Source organism: Ambystoma mexicanum, chromosome 1p (assembly GCF_040938575.1).
Source record: "Ambystoma mexicanum isolate Mex_15411 chromosome 1p, UKY_AmexF1_1, whole genome shotgun sequence".
NCBI classification, from domain to species: domain Eukaryota; kingdom Metazoa; phylum Chordata; class Amphibia; order Caudata; family Ambystomatidae; genus Ambystoma; species Ambystoma mexicanum.
Window position 1 is genome coordinate 410,557,815 of NC_090921.1, and position 17,365 is coordinate 410,575,179.

At 48.8% G+C, this 17,365-nt stretch overlaps 1 protein-coding gene across 2 annotated transcripts in view; it reads left to right on the forward strand.

Moving 5' to 3' along the window:
- Positions 1–17,365, forward strand: part of SIN3B (SIN3 transcription regulator family member B) — a 1,409,802-nt gene that overhangs the window by 1,093,526 nt on the left and 298,911 nt on the right. For both annotated transcript variants that reach the window (XM_069649207.1, XM_069649206.1), the window contains one exon: positions 1,916–2,085. In XM_069649207.1, coding sequence (XP_069505308.1) covers positions 1,916–2,085 — 170 coding nt within the window. The remainder of the gene's footprint in view (positions 1–1,915; positions 2,086–17,365) is intronic.

Here is a 17,365-nt window from a genome sequence, read left to right on the forward strand (position 1 = left end):
GGCCGTCCTCTGCATGTTACTCGCAGTACGGTCCATTCTACTCTGCTGGCTTCGGCCCACACCACCCACTCATGCACAGTGGCTCAGGGCGGTCACTTGGGCTTCAGACACCGAAGAATCCTGGTCCCTACTGCAGCCAACTCACTCAAGACCTAGAGATATTTGGCTCAAGTTTTGATCCTATATGTCCGCTATGGATACTGCATCAGATACTACATCCCCAGCTCCCACCTCCCCTCTCCCCCTCCTGAACTACTGTCTCCCCAGTCCCGCACCCACTCTGCATGTACCTCCCAAGTGTATAATCAAATTGTAAGATGACTCTGTATACCTGTATTACCTATACTGCTATTGTATTGTACGTGCCTTGTATGTTACTCACATATGTCTGTGCTGCCAAGCTAAATAAATAAAAGTAAAAAAAAAAAGGTACATATGGCCAGGTACATATAACCACAGCGCTGATGGCATTCAAATCTTTATAGTGTTTGTCCATCTTCTATGTCCATAGCAGTTACTACGGCAACAATATAAACATGCAGCATGAAACAGGTTCTCCGTTTGTGCGTGCGGACCCGCTTTCCAGCTACACACTGAGACCGAAGCAGGCAAGAGCAGTACTGGTGATGAGTGTTTCTGATCTGTTAGAAGTCATTTTACACTTAGTTATCAGACGGAATCGCCCAGAATTTTTTTTTTTTTCTTTTGCGTTCTAGGCTGATTCGCTTTTTGCTGCCACACACGTAGTTCTGGGGTCTATGTTTTTGAACATAGGTAAACACTTTGTTTTTTTTATCACTATTGTTCACACATATTGTCCAGTTATTATTTAGATCCCATGACTTATGGTATCTATGGATCATTTACAGATATTCGTTTCATGACTGGTACTCGCGTCCTTGCATGACCTACCTTTTAGTGAACATTGCTACTATTGATCTAAAGTATCTTTCTTTATTTTCCTCTCTACTCTGGGAACACACAATTTTTTCATATACCTACTTCATTAGGGCATGCGACACGTCGAAAGCCGCACTTGAAAGATCTCTCTGATTATAGGTTTGGTTTATACACACATTTTTCCTCTCAGCTGAGCGTGGCTATATATTTGGATCTCGGAAATATATCACCATTTCACACCAAACCAATATGTACAAGATTAAGCATGATATAAGTCCTATTGGCCACTCAGTGAGTTGAAAAATGTATATACTTTCTTTGACAAATTCCAGTAGACATCTTTTTGTTTCTGTATAATTTTAGGACACAGCTATATGCTATATTGATGGATTGTCACATTATATTCTAGAATTTTGGAGGATTTGTACCTGATGAAGAGAATTTGAATCCCGGACGGTGTTGACAATCCTAAAGAAAATGTTTCCCAGTTGAATTATTGTTAGTTTATAGAGAAACCACTAGATGATTTACCAGTTCTTCCAAGAAACTGCATAATTATTGACTAAACGTTGGCTTATTTTCTCAGCACTAAGATGTGCAGGGGAGGGGAGTATCCAATACTTTTTGATATTTTTCTTTTGCTAGCAGTCAAAAAAAGCAAAAAGAAAGGGTGCCCAACAGACATCTATAGAAGAAAGGCAGCAAAAAGAAAATCTTTCCGTACACTCTTATCTGTCCATTATTGTCTATGGACTCATTGATAAGTTTTATTGTAACGTAGAGAAATGTGAGAGTATGCTTAGTTTGAAGTCCTTCTGAGACTTAGTGATATTGAATTGCATGGCGATTTAAGAATACTTTAAATGCCTATAACTGCTTGGTGAAGGATTTTCAGCGGTCAGGGATACACAATTATCCTTGGTATTTGGAATGGTTGGGGGAAAAAGTTAATCTGCAATTTTTAACCGCATACATCTGTTTAAAAGTGTTACTTTTATTTTATTTTTTCTCCAAGGTGAAGTGGAATTGGAAGAGTATTATCCAGCATTTTTAGACCTTGTTCGGAATTTGCTGGTTGGAAACATCGAACCATCGCAATATGAAGACAGTCTGAGGGAGATGTTTACAATCCATGCATACATTGGATTTACCATAGACAAACTTATCCAAAACATAATTCGACAGGTGCGTACAAACAAACACTTATCCACAGTAACAGATTGGTCTTTCTGTTGTCTTTGGCCTACTTCAAAGTGATCTTCCATTATGTAAATATGGTAATGTGGGGCAAAAGTGTGAGCAGTCACAAAATGACTGTTAAAACAATTTCAAGTAGTAATCCTCAAGCCTCAACATTATTGCCAATGCATTGAATCGCTTTAATTGGCTTAAAGCAAAGCTGTTTTTTTGCATACTTGTTAGGCCCAACATTTCAGTCAGTGTTTTGTACTTGCAATGTAGAACGCTATACTAAAAGAATTCACTTGAATGCTCAAGGCTGTGTCAAGAGAAAGCCCTAATGGTAGAAGTTTCACTGGAGAATACCTGGTTACATTACAGTATGGACGTTTTACAGTTTGATTCTGCCCCTTTGCCCCTGCTGCTTGACCAATTTATCCCCCATCATCAATGGGCCTAGAACTGATCAGAGGCATGAAGCCAGTGTGCAGAGTACCTTTTTGTCTGGAAACATCATGTGCCTAGTTTTACCTATACAAGTCATCTTTCACAGCTAGCTTTTAGAGTTCCACTAGTTCTCCAGCATTGGATCTTTCATAGATTCACATGCTGTTTGAATTTTCCCATCGTCATGCCGGTAAATCCTCAGGAACCGTAAAGCCATTTACATTTTAAAACTCCTGTCCCTTTAGTGCTCTATTTACTCATTTTGGGTCATATTGCCCCACAGCCAATTGACAGGTATTCCTTTGCTCCAGTCATGGATCCCATCTTCAGATTTTTACTGCAGGTTGAGTTTTGAAGACCTCAAAAAATCTCTCCAATCTTCGACTAGTTCTTTGTTTTTTGGAGAATGTCTTTGACTCTTTGTGATGCCAGGAACTTACTTCGCCCATCTGTATTGGTGATCCAGTTTCTCAACACCTATGGAGGTACCCTTTCTTTGTTCCTATGTTGAGGCCTTATATCTGTCCGTGAAGCTATGGCTGACACCCGGAAAAAGTGCCTTTTCAATGCCTGTGCTACCTGTCATTTGAGGAACATGTATGTGGAGGATCACAGACTGCCTCTATTCTGACCATGTGATCAGTAACTGTTCATCTGCCTGTCGTTCTCCAACAAAACGGTGCAAGACAGCCACTGAAGGTTGGAGACTTGGCTAGATGACGGCGCTGGAGCCTCTAATACAGACTCTTCATAGCTATGCTTACCTCAGACAGAGCAGATCCCTGGAGCGCTCCCTTCATCCAGTGGCAGAGGCAGCTGTTGGTGCGGGGGGGGGGGCAGATAATGGGGCACCAGCGGGAGGCTGTGGGGCTCACTGGACACCAGGTGGGAGCCAGGGAGGGATGAATATCCGCCAGACAGGTAGCCCGCAGCGGGCAGTGCTGTGGGGTGGAGGGTACTGGTGTCTACTGGGTAGAGGGCCTGGAATCCTAAGCGATTCGTGTGAACCAGCGGCAGTGGGGTGATTATCAAGGAAAGGAAAGGGGTAACAAAGAGCGTTTTGAGAAGATTTCGGAACTTGAGGTCCATCTCAAGTCTGAGAGGGGCAGGAAGGCTGTTCCAAAGGGAGGCACCAGCCAAAGAGGGAGATCTGCCCCCTACCAGCAGAGAGTTTGTATTAGAAGAGCGGAGGGCTCTGGCAAGGGAGTATTTGGGAAGGAAGAGCTGGGGATAGTGTGGTCCCAGGCACCAGAAAGCCTTGTGGATGATGCAGAGGGTCTTGAACTTGATCCTCGCGGCCACCGGGAGCCAGAGGAGAGATTGTAGGGCTGGAGATGCGGTCCCTGGGCTTGAAGCCTTGGAGAAGTCTTGTAGCCCTATTCTGGATTAGCTGAAGGGGCATAGGGAGGAAAGGGGGAGATTGGGGATGAAGCTGTTGCAGTAGTCCAGCCTGGAGAGGAACAGAGCTCCGGAGACATTAAGCTTTCGAAGGGAGGTGAGGAAAGGGAGAATGCCTCTAAGGCGGTGAAGCTGGAAGTGTGCCTTCGTGGCCAGGTCCAAGATGTGAGGGGTGAAGGAGAGAGCGGAGTCAAAGATGATCCAGAGATTTTTGGCCTCAGAGAATGGAGAAGGTAGAGGGCCCAGGGTGGGCAGCTAGAGGGTAGGAGGAAAACAGGGTGCAAGTGTCCCAATGAGGAGGATCTCTGTCTTGCTGTCATTTAAGACGGAGATCATTAGCCGCACACCATGCCTCGATGGCGGTCAGACAATCTGGGATGAGAGAGGAGGAGGAGGTAGTGAAGGGAAGTTTGAAGAAAAGCTGTGCATCATCATAATACTGGAAGAGGAGATCAGGTGAGCAAGAGGGGTGAGATAGCTATTGAAGAGCCATGGTGATGGGATAGAGCCCTGGGGGACGATGCAGGTAGAGTGTGCTGGTGGAGGAGAAAGGGCTGAAATGCACTGGGAAAGGGTGGTTAGTGAGGATGGATGTCAGCCATTGCAGTGCCCGGTTTGTGATGCTAAGGGTATCATGGAGTCGTTTTATGAGGATAAAATGGTTGACCCTGTCAAAGGCAGAGGCGAGATAGAGGAGAATGAGAACAGCAGGCGAGTTGGAATCAAGATTTGCAAGCATGTCTTCACATGTGTTCAGGAGAGCAGTTTCTGTGCCCCTGGATGCCAAGAATCCAGATTGATGGTCATGAAGGCAACCAACAAGTTCAGTGTGGAGGGTCAGTTGGGGGAGGATCAAATTCTTCATGAGTTTACCCAGGAAGGCGGTAGTGGAGAAGGCGATAGTTAGCCGGGCAGGAATGGTCAGCAGGCGGCTTCTTTTTAAGAGATATTGCACAAGGGAGTGCTTGAGGGATAGAGGGTAAGAGCCAGTGGCGAAGGAGTTGTTACAGAAGTCGACTAGAGCCAGGAGAGAGAGGAGATGTCCTTGATGATTTTGAAAGAGCAAGGGAGCACCTGTTTGGAGGAGACCTTCATAGGGCGCACCACTTTAGAGACCTCATCCGGTGCTATGGGCAGGAGGGAGGAGAGTTCAGGGGCGCAAGGAGTGGAGCCATGGGGGAGCAGGAGTGGGGATGGGGTTGGAGGAGAGTGAGGACAGGATGTCCTGAGATTAAGTTGTGAAATGGGAGGCCAAAGTCGTGCAAAGAGCCTAGGATGGAAGGAGAGAGGTAGATACTGCAGTTGGATTGGTTGAGTTCCTTGCCAATTATGAGTTCAGCCATATTGTTAGTGGCTCCAGAGATGCAGGCTTGAATGTGGGCCATTCTCTTGGAGCAGATATAGGAACAATATTGCCTTTGGAGCATGCGGCAGGCCAGTTTGTCAGATGGTCAACCTGAGGTCGGCCACTTCCTTTCAGCAACTCTGCGCTTATGTTTCAGAGATGCTAGATCAGAATCATACCAGCCATTGTGCTTGGAGGCAGCTTTTAGTTGGATCCTCATGACAGGAGCAAGGATATTGAGGGTGTTCGAGAGGGAGAGGTGTAGGTTAGCAAGCACATCGTCTGAGGAAGAGTCGGAGATAGAGGTCGGAGGGAGTGATGAAGGTGGAAGCAAAAGCAGCAACTGACACTTGCTTCATCACGAAGGAGGCTGTCAGTGGCTCAGATAGAGGGCCAAGGGGCTCCAAGCGAGAGGAGAGGAGAGAGTGGTCTGACCAGGAGAGACCGGGTTACTGATGGAGATGTCACCAGTGATTAGGGCACCTAGTGTGTGTCCGGCTGAGTGGGTCGGCCCAGAAGTAAGAATAGTGATAGAGGGGGAGTCGAAGGGGACACGGAACTGTGAAGTGGCTGATTGAGGGGAGTCGAGGTAAATGTTGAAGTCACCAAGGAGAAGGAGTTTATGAGAAGAGGTTGAGAGGGAGGAGACAAGGTCGGCCCATTCAGAGAGGAATAGGGCCAGGGGGGCCTGTAGATTGAAGCAAGGGTGAGAGAGAGTCAGCGAGACCCTGAGCCTACAGACAAGGCATTCAAAGGATGAGTAGGGTTGAGTATGTATGATAGAGGCAGGGACCCACTCGGGAAAATCAGGGCCACTCCACTTCCGGGCCTGTTAGTTCTGGGTTTGGAGAGGATTTTGTAGCCCTCAGGAAGAAGAGTGTCAAGAGCAGTGACAGAGTTGGCATTGAACCATGTTTCGGTGAGGGCGAGGACGTCCAGGTCAAACTCTTCAAGAAGGCGACAGTTGTCAGAGGAGTGATTGGCAGCGTAGCAAGCATTCAGGGTAGCAAAGTGGAACTGATTACCACTGTTGAAAGTTTTCAGAGGGGGGGTACAGGGGCACGGTACTCACAATAGTGATGTTGAAGAGGATAGAGGAGCAGAAGAAGGGAGGAAGTTGATGAAAGAGGGTAGGCGCCAGTGTCATGGCCACAGGGCAACAACAACAAGCTCCACTACATAAAGGGTCCAGTTAGACCCAGTCCTGGCGCCAGGCTCATGAGAAAGTGTGTTCTGCACACTTTTATTCTGGTGCACATGCTATTTTCTCCCCTGCAGGGCCTCCACATGCCTCCAGGTCGGGCGTGGCCATAGGAGTGCATTGGGCTGCACGTGCAGCATCTTCTGGGAGTGGCAGGGTGGGGCCACAAGTCAGAACAAATGGGCGTGGCCGGGACCAGGCTATTTAAGCCTGCTCCGGCCCGCATGCAAGCGCTTTGCGTTAGTCTGCTTATAGCAGCGTAACGCTCACCGCCGCCTGAAGCGCATCTTACCGGATTCCAGCACTAACCATCGCCTGAAGCGCATCCTTACCTGCTTCCAGCAGCAACCGCAGTCGGAGCGCATCCTTACCTGCTTCCAGCAGCAACCGCAGTCGGAGCGCATCCTTACCTGATTGCTGCAATAATCATCGCCTGAAGCGCATCCTTACCGGATTCCAGCAGCAACCGCAGTCGGAGCGCATCCTTACCGGATTCCAGCAGCAACCGCAGTCGGAGCGCATCCTTACCGGATTCCAGCAGCAACCTCAGTCGGAGCGCATCCTTAACGGATTCCAGCAGCAACCTCAGTCGGAGCGCATCCTTACCGGATTCCAGCAGCAACCGCAGTCGGAGCGCATCCTTACCTGATCCCGACTTCCAGCTTCAACACTTACTCGGGAGTCCATCTTCGGCCAGGATCATCGCGGATTCACCCGCCGGCAGATCTTCGGTTAACAGCATCCCAGTCTGAATTCGCCAGGCCATCCCTGCAAGAGAAAAGGACAAACAAGGTTAGAAAAACTATGAAGACATTTCGCTAAGGTTGCGCTCAAACCAATAGTCGCGCTTGACCTAAGAACCAAACTTACCACCTATTGGGACATTGTGACCTTTTTCTCCATTCGGGCTCGCTTCTTGCACTGCAATTCCGCTGGGCCTCATTCCACCTATTGGGAAGAAGGAAAGACATTACAAGAGATACGGACAGTAATCAAGGAAAAATACATTACAAAAGAACACGGACAATAATCATTATCGAAGGATACTTACCTTTGAAGTGCTTCAGCCACCGCCGGTCTGGGCTCATATTCTCGCAGGGGCAGTACCAACAACCAGCGCAGTTCACAACACGGGAGCAGGGGAAGAAGCCTGACCAAGGGGAGTCGGTTCCAGGGAGGGCTGCAACCGTGTCCCAACATCCCCGCAGAGATCAGGTAAGCGTAACAGCCGGTCGAGGAGGAGGTTAATAGGTTGAGAGCCTTGGGCCATGATAGTGCCATTGTGATGGACATTAATGATGCACTTGGAGGATGTGAAGTATGCCAAGAGTACTTTCCATGTAGTGCCCCCATTATTAGGTGAAGAGGAGCAAGGGGAGAGAGTGGCGGCCAGATGATGGGTCCATAGGCCAGGAGACGGGACAGAAAAGAGGTTGTTAGTAATAGTCGGCCTGATAGTAGCATTGATATAGGTGTCAGCAATAGGGAGGCCTGGGTTTGTGGCCAGGAGAGGTCTTTTGAGCTTTTTTCTTCCAGACTTTGTGAGAGAGGTAGAATAGATAATGGAGAGTAGCAGTTGGAATAGATGGAGGATATATAGAGCGTGCCATGGGAGTAGCGAGGGAGAAAAAGACAGACAGGGGAGTTGCACAATGCACAGATAGCTCACCAGGCGGCCTAGTAGCCAGGCAAGTACAAATGAAGGAGGTGTACAATGGGATACCATCAAACCACGGGTCTAAAAGCACACCTTAATTCGATTTTCAAGCAGGTACTAAAATGCAGCACACGTTGGTGGATGCAAAGATTTGAAAAGCACACCTACATTTTATTTTCAAGCAGGCACCAAAATGCAGCACAAGATGATGCATGCAAAGATTTAAAAGCATGCCTAAATTCGATTTTGAGGCATGCACTGAAATGCAGCAGAAAACGTAGAATATGTGGATGAAAGAGAAGCAAGAAAAAAATGACAATTCACGTGATGCATGATTACAGAAGAAAGCCCTAATCCATGAGACTGAGGAAGAGGGGAGCAAAAAGGTGGGCCCAAAGCTAGCCGGGTCATAATGCAGATAGTCTTTGTGAGCAGCAGAGGTGCCCTAGACAGCAGTCTTACCCCATCGGTTGAGGAGGGAGACTAGAGGTATCACAGGCATTCTTGCAGCTTTACTTAAGCTGCACATGGAAAGCAGAGAATCCGGAGCAACCAGCACTTATCAAGCAAGGCTGTCTGGGAGCCAGTGTCACGGGGGGGTGGGGCAAAGTGTCAAGAAGGCATGGCAGCCAGAGGTGAATCCAACAGGCCAGTGGAATGGCATGGTGCCACAACAGCCACGGCCGGACAGGCCTGACCAGGGTGCAGGGCCTTATGAGTGGGCATTGTAGAGGGGACCCTGTATTTGCCAAAATATAAAGCAGCAGACAATGGGAGGTTGGGTCGGGCACAGCACACAAAGGAGGCAGCCATGTTGGAAGCTGCAGGCCATGCTCGCGGACAATGAGTCCAAACTAGGCCAGAGCATGAATTAACACAATGAGAACTATTTCAGTATACGAGTGACGAAAGATCATTACAAAAGCACAAGTAGCCTTTGTATGTATAATATGGGCTGCATTATCTGTTTTACAAAAGAAGTGCATGAATTATGTAAGAAGGCACCCAGCGTGCTGTGGGTGCAGGAGGATGGTGTTACCTCTGTTCTGCAGTCATCCGTTTCGTTGTGGTGTTGCAGTTTGTGTAGACAGCCGGGTCAGTGCTGCCAGCTCCAGGCAGACCAAAGAAAGAAGTTATGCAATAATTTCTTAAAACTCTATATTGCATATCTCCAAACACCCGTATTGCATTTCTCCAAACTCGCACACTCACACCTCACTACAGAACGAGGGATTTCCCAAAGGTAATACATGCTACAGTTTCGCAATCCCAGTGCTGTGCGAACTTAAGGTTCTAAATTTCATTTTCAGTTTCAAACTTTCTGCCACAAACCCAACTTCTTTGAAAACTTCACTCCGTCTCATTACATTCATGGCTAGGGGAACAAACATCACATCCAGGCATATCATAACGCATCATTTCTTCAGTAGCATGACAGTTAATCTCTTGGCAGTTTGAGAGACTTCAGAACAGGCATTGCAGACCCGATAATAGAAACACTTACAAACCATCGACAGACAGGACAGACTTATGACTAGCACTATGAGTAAAATCTGACCAATACACGCCCAGGGGTCCCAATAGACCTTCAATTCATACCCCAAAGGTCCAGGAAGCCTCCAGACTGGTGTGAATGAGGCTTACAGTGTGACAAATGTGAGTGATAATGTCAGTAATATTTCCTGGGTAACTAGGTATGAAAGTACAGCACGATTGCAATAACGCCTCCTTGTGGTGCCAGAACAGTGTCTAGAGCCATATGATTCTGAAACACTGTGGTTCGGATGGCAACTTGTTCTCCGGATAACAGTCAAGGAGGACGCAGTGGCATTTGCAATATCCTCCACCAACGGTGACAATTGTCAGACGGTCTGTAGCTTAAACCCAAGGGCTGGTATAAGATATCCCACCCCAGCAAAGTTTTCCCTGGCAGTACTACTTCTGAAACAGGACTGGGCTGGAAAAGTGGGAATATGATGCACTGCAGGCAGGATATACCCTATGTAACCATCCCCTCTCTCCAATTAATTGGTAGCCAGGGATAAGCTTTGTCCCCACAGATAAAATAGGTTCCAGAACACGTAGAGTACCCAGACTGGGAACATGAAAAAGTACGATCCAAGGCAAATGTAACATTTATTTATTTATTTATTCAGATTTATTTAAAGCGCACATCAGCCCGGGGGCATCGTGGCGCTGTTACATGAATACATACATAGTCTGGTTACAATGGAAGGAAGATGGTTACAAAGCAATTTTCGTTACAGGAAGCATTTCGTATCGAACACTTTTCGTATCAGATGTGTGCGAGCTGAGGTGGGTGAAGGGAAGGTGTAGTTAGTTGAATAGAGTGGTTTTGAGGGATTTGCGAAAGAGATACAGAGATGGTTCTGCTCTAAGCGCGTTGGGGAGGGCATTCCATAGCTTAGGTGCTATGTGAGGGAAGCCAATGCCGCCGGCTTTGGCTCTTTTTACAGTGGGTACTTGGAGTTGGTTGGCGTGGTGACTTCTTCTGGGGCGGATGGAGGAGTTCTTGGTTATAGTCTCAGATAGGTAGGGGGGTGCTGTGTGGTTAATGCATTTGTGTGTGAGGGTGAGGATTTTAAAGTTGATCCTTTCCTTGACTGGGAGCCAATGGACGGGTCTTCTGGCCTGTGAGATATGGGCAGTTTTGGGCATGTGTAGTGCAGCACGGAGGGCATGGTTTTGCACTATTTGGAGCTTGTTTAGGTTTTTTGATGAGGTGCCTGCCAGGAGGGCGTTACAGTAGTCCAGTCTGGCTCCTATAGTAGCTCTGTCTATGGAGAGGCAGTTGGGCGTGGTGAGGTAGGGTTTTATGGGGTAGATGAGTTTGGTAGTCAGAGCAGAAGCTGAGGCAATGGCGCTGGTTTGTCTTGTCATTGAGAGTGTCGCGTCAATGTAGACTCCTAAGGTCTTGACGGCAGAGGAGACAGGTATGCTAATACTGTCGATGATCAAGTGCGAGTAATTGGGGCCGAGTTTGGTTAGAGTTTCGTTAGGGGCTAGGATGATGATTTCGGTTTTGTCTCCGTTTAGGCAGAGGCCATTGATAGCCATCCATGTTTGGATAGTTGAGTAGATTTTGAGGAGGGCTTCTGAGTCAAGGTCGTAGTCTCCAGAGAGGGGGAGGAGGACCTGCGTGTCATCAGCGTAGTTGGTGTACGCTATGTTGAGGGAGTCCAGTAGGTCAAAGAAGGGTTTGGTGAATAGGTTGTAGAGGGTCGGTGCGGTGCAGGTTCCTTGTGGGACTCCACAATTGATAGTGGTGGGGGGGGCGCTATCCTGGTCAGAGTACACTTTCATGGCCCTGCCTTCAAGGAAGGATGTGATCCATGTGGTAGCCTTGTGAGAGAAGTGTGCAGCATTGGAGAGGTGCGTTGTGAGAATGCTGTGGTCGACCAAATCGAATGCTGCAGAAAGGTCGAGTAGGAGGAGGAGGGCAGGTTTGCCTGTGTCCATTATTTTAGTAATCTGATTTTTTAAATCTAGAAGAGCAGTTTCAGTCCCATGGCCTTTGCGGAAACCTGACTGTCTTTTGCCTAGGATGGTGTTTGTTTCCAGGTAGTGTTGGATTTGATTGTGTGCAGCTTTGTCCAAGATTTTAAGGAGAAAGGGGACGGTGGTGATGGGGCGGTAGTTGTTAGGGGAGGAAGGATCAAGGGAGGGTTTTTTTAGGAGCGGGCGGACCCAGGCTTCTTTTAGGCATTGTGGTACACTTCCAGATGTGAAAGAGGCATTGATAAAAGCCGTGATGATGGGGGTGAGGTATTCTGCGCTCTCTTTGATTACGGAGGGTGGGCAGATATCCCCTTTGCAAGTGGAGGGTTTGATTTTTTTAAGGAGGTCATTGACTTCCGTCTCCGAGACTTCTCTGAAAGCAAAAAGGGGTGTTTGTGATGGGGAGTTGTTGGTGTGAGGTATGGGCGGGCAGGTGGGGGTGTTGAGAGCTTTGCGTTGGGAGGCTATTTTGTCTTGGAGTGATTTAACTTTGTTGAGGAGAGCAGCCTGGATGCCTGTACACCATGCTTCATCCTTGATGATTTTGTCAGGGCTAGTGGCTGGTGTGGTGAGTTCTTTGAATATGGAGAAAATTTCTCTTGATTTGGAACTGGCATTAGTGATTCTCTGGTTGTAGGATTCGGATTTAGCAAGGAATATGGCTTTTTTTGTAGGTCAGAGAGATCTCTTTAAAGTCTTTAAGCGAGGATTGATTAGGCGCTGCTTGCCACCTGGTTAGGGCTTTGCGTTTCTTGGTGCGTAGGACGGATAGTTCTTCAGTGAACCAGGAGTTGCAGTGCATAGATTTTTTCCCTTTTTTTTCTTCTAGTGGGGCAATGAGATCGATGGCTTGAGTGAGTGTGCTGGAATAGATGTTGGCTAGAGATGTAGGGTCAGTGGGGAATGGATGCTTGAGTTGTGAGGTATCAAGGAGAGGGGCGAGGTTGGCAGCAGTGAGTTTTTTGGAGCTTCTTACTTTAGCGGGTGGGGCATGGGTTAAGGTTTTATGAGTAGGCGTGGTAGGAATGATAAATTGGATGAGGTGATGGTCCGTCCATGGAAGGGCTGAGATGGAGGTAATTGCCGATGAGCAGTTGTGATCAGCTAGCCAGTCAATGGATCTGCCTTTGCTGTGAGTGGGTGCAGTAACTTTGTGTTCGAACCCCATGTTAGATAATTCTTTGGCTAAATTTGCGGCTGCTTTGTCCTTCGGGTCAGCTAAGCCAAGATTAATGTCCCCTAGTAGGATGCTTTTGGTGGTGCTTTTGAGGTTGTTGCCTATGTTTTGGAGGAGTTGCTTTTGGTAGTCAAGAGGAGATCCTGGTGGCCTGTAGGTGATAAAGAAGTTTATGGTGCAATTAGGTGAAAGGGCTAGTTTGGCAGTGAGGAGATCGGCGTTATTGTCCCATTGTTGATTACACATTCTTATGGAGAGGGTGTCCTTGAAGATGAGGGCTACGCCGCCACCACTTTTTAAGTTTTTACGGTCCTGTCTAAGGATGGTATAGTTTTCAGGGAGAGCGAGGTGAATGGAAGGACTGGAGGCTTCATGGAGCCAAGTTTCGGAGATGGCAAGTATGTCGAGATTATGGGTAGAGATAAGGTCATTGATTTCAATGGCATGGGCATGGACAGAGCGCGCGTTGATGAGGGCGCATCTTAAGTTTGGATGTAGAGTGTGTGTGTTGGTGGTGCTGGGGGTGGGCGGTGTGAATTTGGGTGTGTGAGGCTTGGGCGTGGCACATGCAGTGTGATGAGAGCTAAGGTAGTGAGCGTGGTCAGGGAAGGAAGTCTGGGCGGCTGATGTATGGGTGCGAGAGCTGAGTCTGTAGTTCCTAAGGAGTGTGGAGTACTGCGGAGAGTAAGGAGGTGTTTAGTGCGAGTTCTCAGTCTGCAGAGCCTGAGGTGGAGTGGGTGGTGTCCGACCGGGTCGGTAAGGGAGTTGAGTGTGGGATGGAGTGCAAATGACGGTGTGTTGTGTATGAGGTCTGTTGGAGGGGTGGGGCAAAGGTGGGCATGTTGGTCTAGGTGCGCATGCAGCATGTTGCAGGTGGCCAGAAAGGAGAGGGATGTGAGAAAGATGGAAAAAGTGGAAGGGAGGTATGTAGGCGCTTTGGGGTGTGGGCTAGGGGGCTGCATTGGTAGACAAGGGATGTACATGTAAGTGTGCAAAAACGCAGAAGGTCAGATCACAGAGTAAATCAGGACAGTTTGGGGCAGTCTGTATCACAAAAGAGCATTTTGACCAAGGGGCACAACACAACTGAAATGTGGTCTGTAGGCGACCATAGGGCACAATACAATTCTAGACTGGTCTATAGGCGACCAAGGGGCACAACACAACTGAAATGTGGTCTGTGGGCGACCATAGGGCACAATACAATTCTAGACTGGTCTGTAGGCGACCAAGGGGCACAACACAGCTGAAATTTGGTCTGTGGGCGACCATAGGGCACAATACAATTCTAGACTGGTCTGTAGGCGACCAAGGGGCACAACACAGCTGAAATGTGGTCTGTGGGCGACCATAGGGCACAATACAATTCTAGACTGGTCTGTAGGCGACCAAGGGGCACAAAACAACTGAGATGTGGTCTGTAGGCGACCATGGAGCACAGTATATTTGTGGTTTACCGTGAGGCACAGCACCAGGCATAGCATGAATCATATAACAATCAAAAGCACAACATAGGACAATGGGTGTCTGGGCCAGGGCAAGGGGCATAGCACGTGACAGGGGTAACAGGGGAGCACTACTGTAGCTAGTTATAGCATAGCAGTTTAACAGTAACAGTACTCACGTGGATTAAAGTCCAGTAAATAATCTATCATCCGCGTACAATGTGTTAAAAAGTTTTTACCTTAAGAAGCAGTAGCTCCCCGGAGCGAACAGGGGCAAACAGGGCAGACGGCCTTATGTTGGCCTTGGGTGGCCGCCGGCTTCCGCCTGCCGGCGGATGTGTGGGCTTAAAGGCAGCCTACACACCGTTGCTAGGCAACGTGTGATGCCAAGCCTCGCTTTCGGGCCGCATCGTGCCCGACATTTTGTTTTTGTTTTTTTTAAATAATGTCGGCGCGCGTGTTTCTCGGGGTGCAGGAGGCGGTAGGGGCTTCTGTGCTGGGGTGCCCAGGGGGAGCAGATAGCCAGAAGCAGGGGGGTGCCTCTGCGGATCCTGTGAGGGGATCACGCCGCCTCCGTCGAGTCGGGGGTCTCCGTTGGAATCCTGGACGTCCTGCGGTCCTGGACGGTGGTGGGGGGCTCCTGCCCTCTCCACGTCGATGGGGGTCTGAGGGGACAAACAGGGCAGACGGCCTTATGTTGGCCTTGGGTGGCCGCCGGCTTCCGCCTGCCGGCGGATGTGTGGGCTTAAAGGCAGCCTACACACCGTTGCTAGGCAACGTGTGATGCCAAGCCTCGCTTTCGGGCCGCATCGCGCCCGACATTTTGTTTTTGTTTTTTTAAAATAATGTCGGCGCGCGTGTTTCTCGGGGTGCAGGAGGCGGTAGGGGCTTCTGTGCTGGGGTGCCCAGGGGGAGCAGATAGCCAGAAGCAGGGGGGTGCCTCTGCGGATCCTGTGAGGGGATCACGCCGCCTCCGTCGAGTCGGGGGTCTCCGTTGGAATCCTGGACGTCCTGCGGTCCTGGACGGTGGTGGGGGGCTCCTGCCCTCTCCACGACGATGGGGGTCTGAGGGGGCAAACAGGGCAGACGGCCTTATGTTGGCCTTGGGTGGCCGCCGGCTTCCGCCTGCCGGCGGATGTGTGGGCTTAAAGGCAGCCTACACACCGTTGCTAGGCAACGTGTGATGCCAAGCCTCGCTTTCGGGCCGCATCGCGCCCGACATTTTGTTTTTGTTTTTTTTAAAATAATGTCGGCGCGCGTGTTTCTCGGGGTGCAGGAGGCGGTAGGGGCTTCTGTGCTGGGGTGCCCACGGGGAGCAGATAGCCAGAAGCAGGGGGGTGCCTCTGCGGATCCTGTGAGGGGATCACGCCGCCTCCGTCGAGTCGGGGGTCTCCGTTGGAATCCTGGACGTCCTGCGGTCCTGGACGGTGGTGGGGGGCTCCTGCCCTCTCCACGTCAATGGGGGTCTTTATTGATCACTACACTGGAATTGGTGCACAGATAATGACATGTTTTAATCCCATGAGGAAAGGAATGGGCTGGGTTGGTGTAGCATACAAGACCAATTTCTAGGAAGGACATGTGGAGTGCTGCTGGCTTAGTGTGTACCTGGGCTGAAGTGGGAAAGTTCGGAGGGCCGGTAAAGGGGTGGTCATTTTCATGACAGGTGGTGTGAAAGGCTTTAGTCACAGTGAATCAATAATATATCAATATTCTGACAACAATAACAGAAAAAAAAACGAACATAGTATACACAAGGTCCAATCCTCTAAGTTCCAAGTTCAGCAATCTGGTTGAAACACCAGCACCAACATTTGTGGCTTGAAGACAAAGTTCAGTTTAGTTCAACAAGACAGGTGAGGTGCAAGGCACAACAAAATAATTATGCTAGACCAAAATGTCCAGTTAAAAGTTTATAAGCTCTGTGAAGTTGCAGCAAAGTACTAATCCACGCTCAAAAGTTCCACCAGGAAGCAGGCAGGTACTGAGCAAAGAATTCCATAGTCCACAGTTTATGATCGAATATTCCAGCTAAAAGTTCAAACTACAAATATCCCAGGTACCAGGCCACTTAAATGTAAAATGCATTGTAACAAAAAGAATGACTAACGGAGGATAGCAGCAGGGGCCATAACTTGCTGGTATCGAGTGAATAAACAGCATTGGTCTCTATTCTTTCCAGTGCACTGCCACCTCAGCGGGATTAATCGTCGTTGAGGAGCCAAATCCAAAGGTGAGTGACTTGGCCAGTTACCACTTTGTTCACAGCTATTGATTCCTGGGAGCGCTTCCACGGGATCGCAAAGCATACCTATTGAATCTTGCATTGTGAGGTCCAGAGGGGTCAAACACTGAAGATGGTACACCAACAGCAAGTTCTGAATCGGGGCCGTTTCTTCTGGAACTCAGACTGCCTGACGAAGGATCCTTAGCAGTAGCTACCACAGCATATTGGCTGACCATGAGCTGAGTCCTCTCCTTCTGGTATTGGCCACTCCGTTCCAGTAACACTTGACGAGTCGGACATCGGCAAACGACTAGTGATGTCACTGGTGGTGGAGTCGGTGAGCGCGGTGTCATTGGTGGTGGAGTCGATGAGCGCGGTGGAACTGTAGCCAAGCTGAGGAAGATAGATTGTCCCGGAGTTGATGTCATGAACTGTGATGGTGACTTTGCAGCAGTGTGCTGCATGGATCCAGACCTTGATTCCAGAACACATCACTGTGTAGTTCATAGTTAAAAGGCTCTGGAGTGGGCCAGGCCACCTAGGCTGGAGCGCAGAATTCCGCTAGTGGACTTTCACCAGGACAGGCTGTAGAGGGTGGCAGGGTTCAGTAGCCGGTTCAGGCATGGCTTCACAGACCTGCGCTCAGAGAGATTGGACAGTTGTTCAATCAATATGCAACGATATTGGGGCAGTGAGTAATCCTCTTACAGCAGATTATTAATGGGGGAACTGCCTTGGGTGCAGTTCCCATTCTAAAGCAGCAACTGGTGAGGATTTAATGGGAAGACAGTTCGTTTTTGCACTGTGAATTATTGTGCATGGCAAACAGAACCAGGGGCAAGGATTGGGGCCATTTCAACCCTGTCTCTT